The 17,219-nt window shown below is 49.0% G+C and overlaps 1 protein-coding gene across 1 annotated transcript in view; it reads left to right on the forward strand.

The window, feature by feature from the left end:
* PARP1 (poly(ADP-ribose) polymerase 1) overlaps positions 1–16,864 on the forward strand; it is a 42,265-nt gene extending 25,401 nt beyond the window's left edge. Inside the window, exons 11-23 of the mRNA XM_070474433.1 lie at positions 79–147; positions 264–396; positions 2,526–2,721; positions 5,723–5,851; positions 8,742–8,825; positions 10,442–10,564; positions 11,115–11,243; positions 12,702–12,800; positions 13,307–13,459; positions 14,387–14,514; positions 15,278–15,339; positions 15,929–16,043; positions 16,322–16,864. Coding sequence (XP_070330534.1) covers positions 79–147; positions 264–396; positions 2,526–2,721; positions 5,723–5,851; positions 8,742–8,825; positions 10,442–10,564; positions 11,115–11,243; positions 12,702–12,800; positions 13,307–13,459; positions 14,387–14,514; positions 15,278–15,339; positions 15,929–16,043; positions 16,322–16,403 — 1,502 coding nt within the window. The 3' untranslated portion in view covers positions 16,404–16,864. The remainder of the gene's footprint in view (positions 1–78; positions 148–263; positions 397–2,525; positions 2,722–5,722; positions 5,852–8,741; positions 8,826–10,441; positions 10,565–11,114; positions 11,244–12,701; positions 12,801–13,306; positions 13,460–14,386; positions 14,515–15,277; positions 15,340–15,928; positions 16,044–16,321) is intronic.
* The last annotated feature ends 355 nt before the right edge of the window (positions 16,865–17,219 follow it).

A 17,219-nucleotide genomic window follows, 5' to 3' on the forward strand; every position in this document is an offset into this window, starting at 1 on the left:
ATGACTCACTTGCCCTGCCTGCCACCTTCCGCTTTCTGGTTTATTTTTAATGTTTGCATTTCTCTGTTTCCTTCCAAGGTACCAACAAATCTGAAAAGAGGATGAAGTTAACTCTTAAAGGAGGAGCAGCCGTTGACCCTGATTCAGGTGAGGAAATGGGAGTGAACAGAGCCGGCTGCAGGGTTCCCTGGTTCTAGCGAACCAGCAGGGTCCCCTCCCTCCCCCACCGTGGGGGCGGACTCCAAGGAGCTCTGTCCTGACAGGTCTGGAACACAACGCACACGTCCTTGAGAAAGGCGGGAAGGTCTTCAGCGCCACCCTCGGGCTCGTGGACATCGTCAAAGGGACCAACTCGTATTACAAGCTGCAGCTCCTGGAGGATGACAAAGAGAGCAGGTGCGCCCGGGGACGGGGAGGTGTCCAGAGGAGCGCGCTCCTGAGAGCAAGGCCCCTCGGAGCTGGGCTGTCCGCGCACCTGGGGACCAGCCACCTCTCGAGGATCATAGGTGTGTGGTGAGGTCTTCAGTGAAGGAGGAAGGAGACCGTGGCCCCTGGACAGCCTTGCTGTCCTCGGTTATCTATGTCACCTCAGGCTCCCTGGTTACCAAAGGTGTTTGGGTTTGCTTACTTATTTTTTATTTTCAACGTCATGGAGCCAGGTAAGAGCCAAGTCCTGGGGTGCTGAGAGACTGGGCTGGCTTGACTGCCCGTACTTATCTAGTAAGTAAGTATCTAGTAAGTATCCGCTGAGCGGATGGGCCTTTGTTACAGTCACTGTGGAATGGGAGCTGCTGTAAGCAGGAGAGGTGTGTGAAAGGAATGCTTACCCTAATGGTGGCAGAAAAGCACTTTGTATTTTGAACTTGACCTCTTCTTCTTAGCAAATGGAAACAGTTTACCCGTTGAAGTCCAAGAGATTCAAACAGCTTTACTCATTGAAAGGCAGACCCCTGAGAGAGTGGCAGCCCCGGGGAGAGGTGTCAGCACCTGGCAAATCTCGGCAGCTGCAAGTTGTAGGCACTGGCAGGCTCAGGCTCTTCCCATTTCCTCAGCTTCTCACAAACCTGTGATTTAAAACGTGAACCTCAGGGACTTCCCTGGTGGTCTAGTCATTAAGACCCCATGCTTCCAATGCAGAGGGTGTAGGGTCCATCCCCAATCAAGGAACTAAGATCCCACATGCCACACAACACAACCAAAACGCAAAAGACTGCCAAGTCTATCCATTTGAATAAAACAAGGTTTTAAAACTTGAACCTCAAAAGTGACCTTACAAGGGCACATAACATCCGTGTGGCTATTTAAAGTTTGTAAAGAAATAAAATCCTACATCATTAGTTTACTGGCGACTCTTGGAGATTTGAAGATAGGGTTTCTTGCTTGTTAACATAACCTTCCAAAAGCTAGCTGTGTATTGGAGTGCAGGAGGAGGAGTAGGGTTTTTGTAAAAACACACTGAGTGCTGTAGTTCGTTGACCACAGGCAGTGAGAACGGAACTGTCTACTACCGACACACAGGAAGTTATACTGGTGATTTCAAATGGGTGGCTTACCCTGGTGGTCTCGATTTATTGGTTTTTTATAGGGAAAAGACATTTTGGGCTGTTACAAGCTAGGTCCATGTGGTATCTTCCAAACATTTCCAGAGGGGAAAAAACCAACAGAGAATGAACTTTTATGCCTCTGGGCAGTAGCCCAGAAAACCAGCAGGAAGCACCAGCTTTTCTTTGAAATCTCTGATTTTACTGTTACTTACTTATTGTGGTGTGAGATTTAACTTCTGCATGATTTTCACTAAGAAAAATGGACTCCCCCGAAGCTACACAGCCCTGCCCCTAGAGTACCTGGGACTTAGCTCTAGCTTGAGATGGAAACTGAGGATGTTAGCCTAGGTCTGTAGGTGGCTACACTCTCCTGCCCCCTCCCATTTCATTGTATCTCAGCCTCTGATCTGAGCCAAAGGTTCTTCATTCTTTTTAGTACCTGTCGTTAATGAATGCATGACTTCCAGGCAGTACTTGCTGTATTTATTTGGGAAAAGGAATCGGATGTTTTTATGTAAAGTCCTCTGGAGAAGAAAATGGCAACCCACTCCAGTATTCTTACCTGGAGAATCCCATGGGCGGAGGAGCCTGGCTAGCTATGGTCCATGGAGTCGCAAGAGTCGGACATGACTTAGTGGCTGCACCACCACCATGTAAAGGCCTCAGGATTTACTCCTCAAGTTCAGCTGCCAGATCCAGGATTAAACTGTTCTTTGGTACTTTTTATAGCTCACTTGCCAGTATGATATGGGAGGGAATTTTAAAATTACTTTAAACTTAACAACTCTCAGTTTGATAGAAATTAAAATAAAGGTTGTTTAATGCTGGTTCCTCTTGTCCCTGTTTGTCAGTCACCGTCATTTTGGGGTGTTTGCAACTCTTTTCTCCCTCAAGGGAAATGGCAGGGAGAGGAAACTCATCCTGAAATATGACTGGCCGACCCGCGAAATTATATCTGATGCTCCTCTTCTCTTCCCACAGGTACTGGATATTCAGGTCCTGGGGCCGTGTGGGCACGGTGATTGGTAGTAACAAACTGGAGCAGATGCCATCCAAGGAGGATGCCATTGAGCATTTTATGAAATTATATGAAGAGAAAACCGGAAATGCCTGGCACTCCAAAAACTTTACGAAGCATCCCAAAAAGTTCTACCCTCTGGAGATTGACTATGGCCAGGTAATCATGCTCTGACACTTGATCATGCTAGTAAAAGGTTTTCTTTTAAAATCCTGCCATGAATCAGATGACATCATTGATTAATTCCACCAAATATTTAAAGAATTAATACTGGTCCTTCGTAAACTCTTCCAAAAAACAGAAGAGGAAGGAACACTTTTCAACTCATTATACAAGGCCAGTATTATCCTGATAACCAAAGATGGATAAAGACATCACAGGAAAACTACAGACCAATATAGTTATGAATATAAATGCAGAACCTTCGACACAATACTAACAGACTGAATCTAGCAGCACACAGGATTTAGACATGATGATTGAGTAGGGTTTATCCCAGGAATGCAAGGTTGGTTCAACTTGCAAAAATCAAATCAGTGTAATATAACATGAGTAGAATAAAGGATAGAAGCTACACAGTCATCCTAATGAACACAGGAAAAGCATTTAATAAAATCCATGCCCTTTCATGAATAAAATCTGTTCCATGAAGTGTGAAGTGAAGCTTGTAAGAACAGTGTGAGCATTTTTAAGACTGTCACAAAGGAGCAGTCTTAAGTTGCTCCCTAAACACAAGGGAGGATTCATAGTGAGGTTTCTTATCTGAAGGTCACATGACTTGCTTTATCATCAAGATAGAATTATAGTGACTACATGATCCACTGGGTCACAGTTTTTAGTCCTAAATTATTTCCTGATAATTTCTCATTATTTTTATTTGTAGCTTGACCATCTCCCTGTATATTACCAGGCAACCTTCCAGTGTCTCTTGACTGATACTGTTGAGGCCATTTGTTTTGACAAAATTCTTACAATGTTTCTGTATGAAAACCTGTTGCTTTAATAATGAGGGGTGGTGCACATTTATTATGCAGAGGGAAAGAGGTTTATCACTACAATAAACCTCAGGTTTTAATCCAAATCTTTGAGGTCTAACATGTCTCAAAGGGGGATTTGAAGACTATAAACTGTAAGTTCTCTAGTTTATAGAGTGTCATGAACTTTACCATTAAAAACAGAAATTAACTCTTGTTTAATGTTGGGGTAGAGAATTTGGACTTGAGTGTTGGACATACTTGGTCTAACTCAGCAGTGCTCCCTACTGAGTTTAATTTTTGCATTTCAAAAAGATGTACAGTTGAACAAGTTTGAATTACATGGGTTCACTTACATGTGGAATTTTTTCATTGTACATACTGCAGTTCCATACAATCCATGGTTGGTTGAACCCACGGATGTACTGAGGATAGAGAGAAACCATGTATGCAAATTTTCAACTGCAAGGAAGGGTAGCTAGCACCTGAGTTGTACAAAGGTACAAAAAAAATTAAGCTCAAGATATGTGTCTTTATATTCTTCTTTTCAGTTCACAGGTACTTTCAGCCATCGTAGTCCTGTAGTCTTTCCTTATGCACTGTGTCGCCACCACCCACCTTTTGCCTTAATGTTCTAGGAGTATTTCCCCATGTCCTCAAGAGCAGTGCTGTCCAACAGAGAGATGCAGCCACTTCCCGCGATTTTAAATATTCTAGTGGCTACATTTTAAGAAGTAAGAACAGTGAAATTAATACTCGTTATTTAACCCAGAATGTCCAAAATATTATTTTGATATGTTGATATCGAAATATCTTTTTTTTTAACTCAGTCTTTGATAGCTGATGTAGTTCTAGCTCTTAAAACATATCTCAATTCAGAATGATCACATATCAGAACCAGGGACTACTCTGTTAAATGGTACTGAACTAGAGCATCATTTCTTAAGTCTGTATAGAATTCCATCCTCTGGTAGTGGTAATAGTGTTAGTCGCTCAGTCATGTCCAACTCTTTGCGACCCCATGGATTTTAGCCCACCAGGCTCCTCTGTCCATGGGATTCTCCAGGCAAGAATACTGGAGTGGGTTGCCATGCCCTCCTCCAGGGGATTTTCCCAACACAGGGATCAAAACCCAGGTCTCATGGGTGGATATAGTTTGTAATTTACCAAACAACACTCCCATCCCCCAGTTAGATTATTTCTAGATGTTCGCTATAATGATGCTGATGTACACATCTGTATGCCTTTTTGCTTACTATCCTTAGAGTTACTGGTTACAGTATATGCATATAAATAAGGCTTTCTAACGTATTAATAGTTTGCCTTCAAGTAAAGTTACAGCTCGAAGATGAGAAAGCACGTAAAGACTTGTGTCTCAGCATTGAGAGCAGATCCACTGTGACTGACAGCAGCAGCCCTGAACACTAGCACACGGGTTCTTCTCTGCAGCTTCATTAAGCCAGGCAGATTCCAGGAGCAAGGCCCAGTGCCAGTTACCTTCATTCAAGCAGGGTCTTGGCTCAGCCTGGGATCCCCAGCTGGCAGGAGTTAAAGTCCTGTGTTGTTAGTATATTAGGAAGAGCAATCCCAGGGAGCAGGGGTGAGGGGTAGGGATGATGCTTGTATGTGTTTAACATTCTCAAGCTACCTGGCAGGAAGTGGGACTTGGTTGCTTGATCCTTTGGCACTATAGAGAAGGCTGTGTGAATTCAGTCTTGGGTGAGGCAGTGTAAGAAGAAAGGAGGCAGAATTTGTCCATCAGTCCAGTGTCCCTTGGATCCATGGTTTGCCCTTGTAGCTGCCAGCACTTCCACGCTGGGCATGAATGGGCTCTGGGCAGGTTCCCAGGCACAGGGCACCAGCAACCCCAGTGTGGGAGGCAGTGCGGGCATGAAGAGAGTGTGGGTACCTGCAGGTCTGCCTATACAGAACTGTCTGCTTCGGCGGTGTCTGGAATAAGAATTGGGAGCAGCCACGAGGACCTGGGGTGCACAGGCAGTCTCATCCTGTCCACTCTACATGTTCCTCCTGGCAACTAATGCTAAACCTTTTTGATGAACACACAACCTTTCTTTATTTAGTTCTTTTTTTGCCAGTGGCACTCCATCCTATATCCTTTGCCGGATGACACTACCGCAACTTTGCTTGGGTGGTTTAATTGGGTCTCTTCCTGGTTTTCCCTACAGGATGAAGAGGCGGTGAAGAAGTTGACAGTAAACCCTGGCACCAAGTCCAAGCTCCCCAAGCCAGTGCAGAACCTCATTAAAATGATCTTTGATGTGGAAAGTATGAAGAAAGCCATGGTGGAGTATGAGGTTATTGCACTTTTGTTATATTTGTGAACATTTGCTGGGGTGGATGATTGGAGTGCTGAGTTGGCAACGAGTTCAGTGGCTAGTGTTCAGCCTGAGACACACAGGAGCACTGAGGCCTCGGGTACCTACACTTTCACAGAGAATCATTGGCCTGTTGTGAAATAGATGGTATGTTGTCCCCATTGCACTTTTTCCCTTGAAGTTGCCATAATGGAGTGTGGGGCATGCTTCTTTTGTGGCTCAACCAAATAGGCCACTCAAAGTTGTCATGGGAAGTCCAAGATGGAGCCCATTTACAGTGAAAGAACTGCTGTGACCAGCAGAGAGATTCTGACACTTGCTTCATCAGATTAAATTCATACCAGCCAGTTACAGGGGTGGAGGGGAGTGGGAAGTGATGAGTGGATCAGTCATGTTTCTGTCCAAGGAAGAGTGGTGGGGACCACCAGCCAGGGCCAGGTATTCTCTGTTTGTTCCCTGGGAGATGAATGGAGAAGGGCTCCTTGTTCTTGCTGCCTCGAACCTTTGGGCTGCTTTGAAAAAGAAGCAGGGACCAGCAGAGTGCAAGAGTTGCAGATTATTAGCCTTGACCATTCCGCCCCTGCACCACTTGCTTCCTCCCTGCTGCTTCCCTAGGGCCTTCCTAGAGGCTGCCAGCATGCCTTGGAGAAGATGAGACAAATCTGGGTTGTAGAGACCACTACCAGCTTCTCTTCCTCAGCCCCGCACCTCCCTGTCTTGAGCCCAGCCTGGCAGGACTGCTCGGGCTCTGCTGCTGTTACACTGTTGGGTCATGTCTTAGACAACCCCTAACAGATGTGACGGTAGCTCGGGCTTGTGCAGATATCTTGTTCAAGTAGATATACAACCAGGCTTCTGGCTGGGAGGTCTGACAAGTTTGAACAGCTTATGGTAGGCTCAGCAAGAATGCCTAGAGAAGAGGTGTGCTGGGGCGGGCAGGGGCATCTTTTCATTTCATGAATCTTCTAAAAGAAAGGTTGCACATATCCTTTCTGGCTTCTCTGTGATTCATAGAATTTCTCAGCTGTCATCAGACCCAGTCTCTTTCTGTGAAATGACTTTTTTTTTTTTTTAAGATTGTCTTACACTCTAAAATGGGCTTTCCCTGGTGGTTCAGACAGTAAAGAATTTGCCTGCAATGCCTGAAACCTGGGTTCAATCCCTGGGTTGGGAAGATGCCCTGGAGGAAGGCATAGCAAACCCACTCTAGTATTCTTGCCTTGGAGAACCCCCATGCACAATGGAGCCTGGTGGGCTGTCGTCCATGGGGTTGCAAAGGGTCAGACACGACTGAGCAGCTAAGCGCGTACACACTCTAAAACAACCTAGAGCCGGGGAACTAAGTGGGTTGAGCATGTGGAGGGTGGGGCACCCACTCCCAGCCCAGTGGATTCCACATCGGGTGGGGTGGCCAGGTAGAAAAGGAAACATAGTAACCAGGAGCACTGTGTGCTCCCAGTGGGGCAGGTGAGCCCTGAGCCCAGAGCAGAGTCCCAGCCGGGGCGGGGAGGGTGTGCGCTGAGTCCAGAGCCCACGCTCCAGCTTTGCAGCCTCCTTCCCCCCTGCAGCCCACAGTCAGGAGTGCAGGTGGCTTGGTCTGGTTGAGCCCTTCTCTTGCTCTTGTGGGCTGTGTCTGTGCAGTAAGGGTGTAGGTTAGAGAGACCAGGTCTTAAAATCAGCACCAGAATTACCCAGCTCTGGGAGATGCTTCCCTCAGAGTCTGCTCTCACTCTGGTCACTCTGCTCTTGGAGCATCTTCTGGAGTTCCCTCTCTAGAATTGCGTTCGAGCCAACTCACAGTCCATGCTCGGGTCACTCTGCTCATTTACTGTACTGTGTCCTTGGCTCAGAATGCATTATCCACCCTCTTGTCTGGACTGCACTCCAACTGTTTAACTCTTCCCAGAAACCAGCTCTCCCTGGGGATGGATGGACGGTACTGAGGCTTCAGACGCTGTCACCACTGGTCCCTGATTGGTGCCTGTTGGGCTGTGAGCGCATTCACATCCTCTTAATATTTTGTCTAATCAGAAAGCAGTCCTACTTCTTGAGGGCTTGTCCAGCTCCATCTTTGTTCCAGGCCCTGCAGGTGCTGGAGACGCAAAGATGGGCTAAGTGCAGTCCCGGGGCCAGGAGCTCAGGGGGTCTGCTGGGAACAACCGTAGAGACAGCGGCTCAGGATTCAGAGCAGGGGGCTCCGTGGGGGGCTGACAGAGGAGGGGACCTAGCCAGCTTTCAGGCAGGTCGCTCCCATAGGGAGTGGGTGCCTCGCTCGCTAGCTGGTGACCAGACCCCTGGCCACAGAGTTCACACTTCTCCCACTGCAGCCAGCTCCCTGCCTTCCTGCTGGTTGCCAGGGTGTTGTGAGCAGCACTGTTGTAGGGACAGATGTTTAACCTTTGGGGTGACTGATTTGAAGGGTACATTGTTATATTGATGTCAGTATGTATGTCCAGGAGCGTGTCCTTTTAAAAGTAACTTTCACCACTTTATGGTTATTTTCTGGCTGGGAATGGCCTTGGCTCTGAGACCCCAGGGAGGGTCTCACTTGGGAATTAGATGAGAGTCTTGCTGTGTCTTCCAGAAGTGTGGGACTGTTTCAAACCCAATCCAGGGGTGGGAGCTTGGCTTAATCTCTGCCATAAATGAAATGAACAAGAATCTTCTCTCACAGACTCCCATTCACTGCACTGGGGGTGGGGCTGCGGAGCCTGTGGAGTTGGGTCACCAGGTCGCCCTTGGAGGACCAGACTGTGGCTGCTGCTTTTGGAGCCCAGGAGGCCTGGGGTGATGTTCAGCCCAGCTCTCCTGTCATCGCGCCGGACAGTGCCCAACTTTCACAGGGAAAAAAATCCCCCTGTTTCCTCAGATTGACCTTCAGAAGATGCCCCTGGGGAAGCTGAGCAAAAGGCAGATCCAGGCTGCGTACTCCATCCTCAGCGAGGTCCAGCAGGTAAGACACCAACCTCTCCTCCAGCTGCCCCGTGTGGAGGGCAGGGGTGTCTCCTGGGCTGCCTCTCATCCTCGGGTGGGGAATGTAGCAGTATATTTATTCAAGGTTAAGAAAATAGACATACTGATTCCGCTGATTTAGATGGTTTTCAATTCACCAAGTATGACAGAGAAAGTAAGATGAACACAATCCTAATGAATTAGCAGTGTTTTCAGTTGTCAGATATGAAGTAAACACTGTATGCCTGATGAGGAATTTCATTCTCCTGCCTCGTAAAAATATTCTGATTTTATTTGTGTGTCCTTAAGAGAGGCTGAGCAGTTACTAGGAAATCATTAAGTAGCAAGTTAAAATCGCATTGCTCTTGTTCATGTTCATTCCACGTCAACTTGCTGAGCATCTCCCAAGGTCCCCCAGTCCCCAGTGCCTTCCATCCTCTTCCCTGGATGGGGCTGGAGGGTTCCACGTGTGTTTGGGAGTGGCACATGAAAGAAGAAAACCACATTGGACACTGAAGTCGGGCCAGAGCAGTGGACTCTGGCTGGTGCTGGAGAGGAGGCCCTGAAACATTGCGGTTAAATCCGGTTACAGCCAGTCCTGAGCAGTTGACCTCTTTCCTTGTTACCCACTGCTGGAGACCTGAAAGGCTTTCCTCAGCCCGAGGTCTTTGCTTTCCAGAATGTCCAGGCGGAGGGGCTGGGGTGGTGTCCTTTGCCTGTTGCACAGAGCAGCCTGTAGCACGGGCAGAGGTTTACAATGAGGACAAGCCCGTGTCACCGTGAGAAGCCAACCTAGGGCTTCAGGTGCTGACTCGTTGCCCCTTTACCCTCCTGTCGGCGCTGAGAGTGTCGGCCACGCATGCACTGACCAGTGGTCCAGCTCCTCGTCTCTGCATTTACTGAGCACCTTCTGCATGGAGCAGTAACTAGGAGTGCGGCATGGGGAGGGGCTGACCCTGGCCCTCTAGGTGGCGCTAAAGACAAATTCCTCCCCACCCCCCTTAAAGATGGTCAATGGCCAAGGGGGCCTGATAGGATTTTATAGCAAGGGGGTTTTTTCCTCCCCCTCAACTCTTTTTCTGACTGTGCCAGGTCTTAGTTGTGACATACAGGTTCTTTGTGGCGCTGCACAGGCTTCTCTGTAGTTGGTGATGCTTGGGCTTAGTTGCCCCACGGCATGTGGGATCTTAGTTCCCCAAATGGGGATCAAACCCACATTCCCTGCATTAGAAAGCAGATTCTTAACCACTGGGCCACCACGGAAGTCCCCAACAGTTTGTTAAGTTGAAAGACTTCTGCAGCAACAGCCAACATGCCCACCACCAAGATGCCCCAGTGAACGTTTTGCATAGTGGTGCAGGGTTTATGGGTGTATAAATGCACAACTACCTGTACACATGAAATCATGTACAGGAAGCCCATGTGTCCTGAGCCACCCAGTTTGAGGATGGGATCCTGCCGCTGCCCAGCTGAGTGACAGACACTGCCAGAAGGTGGTTTCCTGGCCTGGCCACACAGACTTGGCAACAGCATCCAGCTTCCAGAGGAGAAAGTCCGGCCAGGTGCTGGGAGCTCAGCAGTGCCTCAGACTGTTCCGTCTGTTTCCTCCCCACAAAGGCACTGTCCCAGGGCAGCAGTGACTCTCACATCTTGGATCTCTCCAACCGCTTCTACACCCTGATCCCCCACGACTTCGGGATGAAGAAGCCCCCACTCCTGAACAATGCAGACAGCGTGCAGGTAGCGCCACGGTCCAGGGGTGGCCACGGGTCTGGGCTGTGCGGGGTTGGGTGTCACTCCCTCATCACTGCCCCTCTGTGTTGTGATTCCTGAGGGCAGCGGCCAGGGCCAGAGGCCCACCGCTGGGCTCTCATTTCGAAGTAAGGTTTCTCCCCATGTTGGGAGCCTGACCGTGGGTAGGAGAGCTGGGTTTTCCTGCCCTTGCTGAACCACATCAGTCTGGGGAAAAGGAACCATAGGAGAGGGGGAGCGTCTTTGTCCCTGCTTTCCCTCTCTCCTTCATTAGGGGGCCAGTGAGAGGTCTCCACCTGTCACCAGTGCGTAGTAGAGAAACCCCACACATAGGGCCATGTGGTTTCTGCCTTTTCTGCCCTGGGGAGCAAGCCTCCTTAGCATTCCAGAATCCTTAGGTGTGTTCCCTGTGAAGAGAGAACGGGCTGTCCCTGGACACCTGGGAAGGACCTCGTCACTGTCTGTGTTGGACGTTGTCTGGGTTCCGGGGTCTTTCTCTCTCACCTTGTACTTAGCTCAAGGTTTTCCTTTCCTCCAGGCCAAGGTGGAAATGCTGGACAACCTGCTGGACATTGAGGTGGCCTACAGTCTACTCAGGGGCGGTTCCGATGACAGCAGCAAGGACCCCATTGATGTCAACTATGAGAAGCTCAAAACTGACATTAAGGTAACAGGGCCCGCCCTTTCTGAAGCATCAGACCCTCTGTCCCAAGAACAGTGGTCCCCAAACTTAAGCATGCATCAGGATCTCCTGGAGAGCTTGTTAGAACAGATTGCTGGGGTCCAAGGATTGACCATCCTGATAAGGTTCCCAGGTGTTTCTGCTTGTGGTCCTCCGAGAACCTCAGAGCCTTCATCTGTAAAGAAGCACCTCGTCTGCGAGGCAGGCTTCCAAATCAAGGCAGGCGCCTGATGGCAGCTGTAATAAAGCTGCAGTGCCTAGGTTCATGTTCTCTGGAGTCAGAGTGGCTGTGTTGGTGCACACAGTTCTTGAACTTGGGTCTATTGGAGGCTTGGGCAGAAATCACCCTGCCTTGGCCAACCGGAGAAATTTTTGCCTTAGCTGTGAGCTTGCCCTGGCTTTGAGCCTGGTCTCGCATCTCGCATGTGCCTCATTTCACAGCCCACGTCCTGCCCTGCAGTGTGAGGAGGTTCAAGTACACTGGGATCTGTTCAGCCTGGTGTCCTGTGTTTACATAACTAAAAAGAGCCTTTGCTCCATGCTTAGGACAAAGTATAGATTTTATGTGGTGTGTGGGTGTATGCAGGGTAGGATACCAAACAGCCTGGTTCTTCATGAAGGGGGTTGTTAATGGAGACATTAATGGTTGTGAGGCCATTTAATTAAGAGGCAATGAGGAGAACTAGAATTTCTGCATTCTCTGAACTTTGGATTAGACTGTGAAAATATAAGTCCCATCACACACTCATTGATTTCGGCAGAGATTGCATTATTTGACGGTTATTTAGTGTACATTTGCTCTGAGCCACAATGTGCCTGTCCCAGAAGATTCAAATGGAGCACCCATCAGCATCGTCAAAAGCCCTAGAGTCTGTCGTATCCTTGCTGCTTTTGGTTGCAAGTCTTGGCTGCAGGGTGTCTCCTGGCCCCCGGGCTTTAAGTCATGATTCAGTTCGGTACACACAAGCAAAGTCGTTTCTGACTCTTTGTGACCCTATGAACTGTAGCCCGCCAGACTCCTCTGTCCATGGAATTCTCCAGGCAAGAATACTGGAGTGGATTGTCATTCCCTTCTCCAGGGGATCTTCCCGATCCAAGGATTGAACCCAGGATCCCCTGCTTAAGTTATGGTTAGGGGGACTATTACCTGAGAGCCAGCTCCTCATTGTAGAGGTTCTCCGCTCCCAGACAGTGAGCCCCATGTTCCTAGCTTTTGTGATGTCCCAAAGCATAGGGTTCTAAGTAGGAGGGAGGCTGGGATCGTGCAAACAGGTGATGAAGAAGCTGATGCCCGAGGAGGTGGGGGGCCTGGAACACAGGCTGACTCTCCCACCTGGGCTCCACGTGAGCCATGTATTACTTGTGCGTCAGCTGAGCCTGTCATTGTTCTCCCTGCCTCTGTGTGGCTCTCCTTGCTCTGATTCCAAGACGCTTCACTTCTAGGTTGTGGACAAAGATTCCGAAGAAGCCGAGATCATTAGGAAGTATGTGAAGAACACTCACGCGACCACACACAATGCGTACGACTTGGAAGTCGTCGACGTAAGGCTGTCTCCTCCCACTGCCCCCTTTGTGTTCTCCCAGCTCTTCCCGGCCCATTCCTCCGACCTGGGCCTGGGTAGAAAAGAGCGGTTGGCTTTGCTTTAAATAACCAGAAGAAATGACGCAGTTGTTTGTGGGACACAAAAGTCCATAGTCTTGTGGTCTGAGGTTAGCTTTTTATTCTGTTTTAAAGGACATTTCTTCCCTACCATTCCAAAAACCTAGTTCTAACCTATTAGCTTTGGAATCAGAACTATTAAGAGAGAGTCAAAATAAAGTGCCTCAGGTGTGCCTCTGCTATACGCAGTATGAATTTTAGCTGCTGGTCCCTGCTGGACGAGACCTTGAGTGGGGCCTGTTGCCACATCCCAGCCTGATTGGAACACCTTACATACTGCAGAAGGCCTCACGTGTCCCAGCTCTGTCCCTGTGTCTCGTCGGATCTTCCAGTTCCCCACAGTAACTGGTGATTCCTTCCACTTCTCTCCTTTTAATACTCTGACCAGATCTTTAAGATAGAGCGCGAAGGGGAGAGCCAGCGTTACAAGCCATTTAAGCAGCTGCATAACCGGAGGCTCCTGTGGCACGGGTCCAGGACCACCAACTTCGCAGGCATCCTGTCCCAGGGTCTCCGGATAGCCCCACCTGAAGCGCCTGTGGTACGTGCCTGGCCTGGGAGCCACAGCAGGAGAAGGGTGGGCTCTGCCCATCTCTGCAGCCATCTCCACTTGAGCCCTGGGGGTGCTTGTGTGGGAAGCTGCTGTGTGCCTCTGTGACCATGCGGCCTTGTTTAAAGATGTAGGTGCAGCCGTCGTGGTTGAGCTGAGCGTTGCTGCACATCCCTCTCTTGGCCTGACTACCAGGCTGCACACAGTTTCTGGAACAGAGGAAGTGAAGTGTTTTCCAGACCCTGCTGTGAATGACAGTTGGGTGTGTTGACTGGCAGAGAGTGCAGACTTTGGCCACGGGCCAGGCCGAGTCCCGACCTGCCTCTCCCACCTCCCAGCCGGGGACCTCCAGTCTGCCTCGAGAGAGCCCGACCCAGACCCAAGTCAGACCACTGTGTCAGCTGTTCAGTTACAGACGTGACCCACCACGCAGGAACTTGAGGGTCTGCCAGGCCCCTTGTTCTGTGGTTGTATAAAGCGAGGAGCTTGAGGACTGGACTCGTTAGTGTGGCAGAGTCCGCTGTACTGTGTGGCGGCAAACACTCTCACGTCTCTTAACCCCATTTTCCCTTAAAGGAATAAAAAGTATAGCCGTGATTACCAGGTGTTCACATGTGCCACACCCTGGTCTAAGAAGCCGTTAGTAGCTCATTTAATTTTCACAGCAGTCCCATAGGGTTCTTTTCCCCAGTTCAGCAAAGAAAGGGGGATCCGGAGAGATCCAGTGACTTCTCACAGCCCCTAGGCAGCAGTTGGAGCTGGGATCCAAACAACCTGGTCCAGAGCGCAGGACTCTGCCCACTGTGGCGAGCGCTGTGGGGGCCGCTAGTAACCTGTCACAGCTGTTTTCTTGGCGCCTGGCTCGCAGTCAGCGCTCCCATGAGAAGGTTTTCAGCTGTCCCTTTTCCATCCTTCCAGACAGGCTACATGTTTGGTAAGGGGATCTATTTCGCTGACATGGTCTCCAAGAGTGCCAACTACTGCCACACATCCCAAGGAGACCCAATAGGCTTGATCCTGTTGGGAGAAGTTGCCCTTGGAAACATGTGAGTAACCCCAGCTCTGGGGCTGGTGGCACTTGATGGGGGTGGATGGGGTGAGCTGCAGGAAGGAGCTTCCCCTGGCTAGGGGTGATCCTGGAAATTCCCCACCACAGTTAAGAGGACCCACCAGCTCGGCGGTGGGTGTCAGACACCAGTGCAAGTTAAGTGAATGAGGGAGGCACAGAAATGCCTCATGAAACCAAGACAGGAAGACAGCCAGGCCTCAGGAACTGGCAGTTGTGTTCTTCCTGTGGACTGGGAAGCACAGAGGGTGGTCACTTCATAGCCCCTGTCCCCCTACTGATATTTAGATTTCCTCTCTGAGACCAACTCAGGTTGAATTAGAATCTTAATCCTAGTTGCAGAGTCCTTGCAGAGAAAATCTGATTGGCCCAGCTTAGATTGGTTGTCCACCTTGGCCTTATTGACCATAACCCAAAGAGAGCAGGGTTATGTAATAGACCAGGAGGGGTCTCGGGGTCATGGACTGGACAGAAAGTTCCAGAATAACAGCTACACCATAGATCTAATCAGGCCCTTTCCTGGAAGTGGCCTTCTGGCAGTGATTGTTGGCACCAGCTGTTCAAAGGGGGCTGCACCTTCCATGTCTAGAACCAGAGCAGAGGGGAGCTCCTAGCAGGGAATGTGGACTGGGCTCTCTGAGTGTTGGTCTCAGCAGCTTCCGTGGCCTTGCTCTGCTGTTTGTACTGTTGGTCTGAGAGCCCAGTGACCTTAGAGGTTCTTCTGAAACTACCTTCCCTTATAGGTATGAACTGAAACACGCTTCGCATATCAGCAAGTTACCCAAGGGCAAGCACAGTGTCAAAGGTAATGTGTTTCAGAAGCTGCTGCTGCAGATACCCCGGACGGCACAGGGCGGGGGCTTTCTTTCCCCCAAAATCATAGTGTCTGTGGCTAGCTGTTACAAGTTGTTCTTTTTTTTTTTTTAATGTTTGACTCTGGCCACGAATGACCCTGGTTTTACAAATGCCACATAGAAGAATTCTGGTTCCATCTCCTAATAACCAGGTGCACTGGCTTTGGGTTCTAACCTGACTCTTAGCTTCAGTTTGTTTTTTTTTTTGAGCTTCAGTATTGAGGGCCTTCTGTGGCATAGTGGTACCTGGAGCTTCTTGAATTGCTATAGCTCTTAGCCCATAATGATTTAGGACTTCCTTCTGCCTAGTTGAAGTGAGGGCTTTTGGATTCTACTTAACAGAAAGCAGGGTGGGGGCACTGCTATGCTGATGAAAATCAGTTAGGCTGGAACTTGGTATATACTTACAGCTTTATGTCTGGAAGGAGGACACAGTATTGGGTTTTGTATGTCTTTTATATGTATACACAGATCTCATCGCTCTGAAGTGTTTTCGGCATGTTTCCACAAATCATATCCCATCTGCCTTCCGTCCTGCAGGTTTAGGCAAAACTACCCCTGACCCATCGGCTAGTATTACTATGGATGGTGTGGAGGTGCCTCTCGGGACAGGGATTTCATCCGGTGTTAATGACACCTGTCTGCTATATAACGAGTATCCTTTGACATGTGTGCTGTGCATGCCTCGAGCAATGGTCTGGGGCTGTGGAGTCACTTAAATGCAGCCAGTTCACCCGGAGGTGGGCTGGCTCAGGACTGTCCCATGGTGTGTCTCACAGGGAATAGTTCCGCTCAGTGGTCTCCCCGGTCAGGATGAGAGGCCCAGCCCCTGACCTGGGAGGGTTTGTGGGGTGTGGCCACAGGCCAGCTTATGGGCAGCAAGCACATCCTCCATTGTGGAAGCATTTGTACCTTGACACACTTCCCCTCTAGGTACATCGTCTATGACATTGCTCAGGTCCATCTGAAGTACCTGCTGAAGCTGAAGTTCAACTTTAAGACATCCCTGTGGTGAGCTGTGAGGGGTGCAGCCCGCTGACTGATGTGCTTCGCACTGACCAGGCAGAAACCTCAGCTGAGTTGCTGAGGCATAGTAGCTTCACTCAGTCTCCTTAGAAAGGATTTTATATGAACACTTGGTCACATGTTTCAACGATTTTCCCAACTTTTCAAATCCCTTGATTGTGTTGGGTGGGGGAGTGGGCGGGGGGTTGTTTTGGGGTTTTTCTCCTACCAGCCATAACCCTGGTAGGTACAACTGACAATAGAGGGAAAGTCGGGGAGGGTCTTAACTGTCTAGATTAGTCCAATGAGAGAGCCTTGCAAGCCACGTTAGAACGTCTGCCTTACTGGTTTCCCCAGGGAAGGAAAAAAATAATCTTCTACCCTTGTTTCTAAGTATTCATCTTTAGTTTTGGAAAAATGTTAAGTGTTTATTTTGAAGTCAAAATAAAAACTAATTTCATACTATTTAAATTTCCTTTTTTTTATTATTTTTGTAATTGTTGTCACCCTTCCAGCCTCTTGTTTTTCTGTGAGAAGTGTTGGGAGACCACAGGGAGGAGCTTTAACAATTTCTCATACTGAGAAACAAAAGGCACTTTCCTTTTTAGAGGCTCTTGAACGTGGACGCTCTCGGAATACGTAGTAGTTTTAGGTTGCATTTGAAATTCTCAGTTTTCCTCTGAGCAAGTTTGTCTTCTAAATTAAGACTAGCATCACCAAAATACCAAAGGGCTAATAGTAATTCTGGATTAAAATGGAAATGGCTTCTGTCCTTATGTGTGTTTGGTCTCATTCTGACCGCGGATCTATTAATCTTCATGGTGCA

The sequence above is a fragment of the Odocoileus virginianus genome, chromosome 11, assembly GCF_023699985.2.
Source record: "Odocoileus virginianus isolate 20LAN1187 ecotype Illinois chromosome 11, Ovbor_1.2, whole genome shotgun sequence".
Lineage (NCBI taxonomy): Eukaryota > Metazoa > Chordata > Mammalia > Artiodactyla > Cervidae > Odocoileus > Odocoileus virginianus.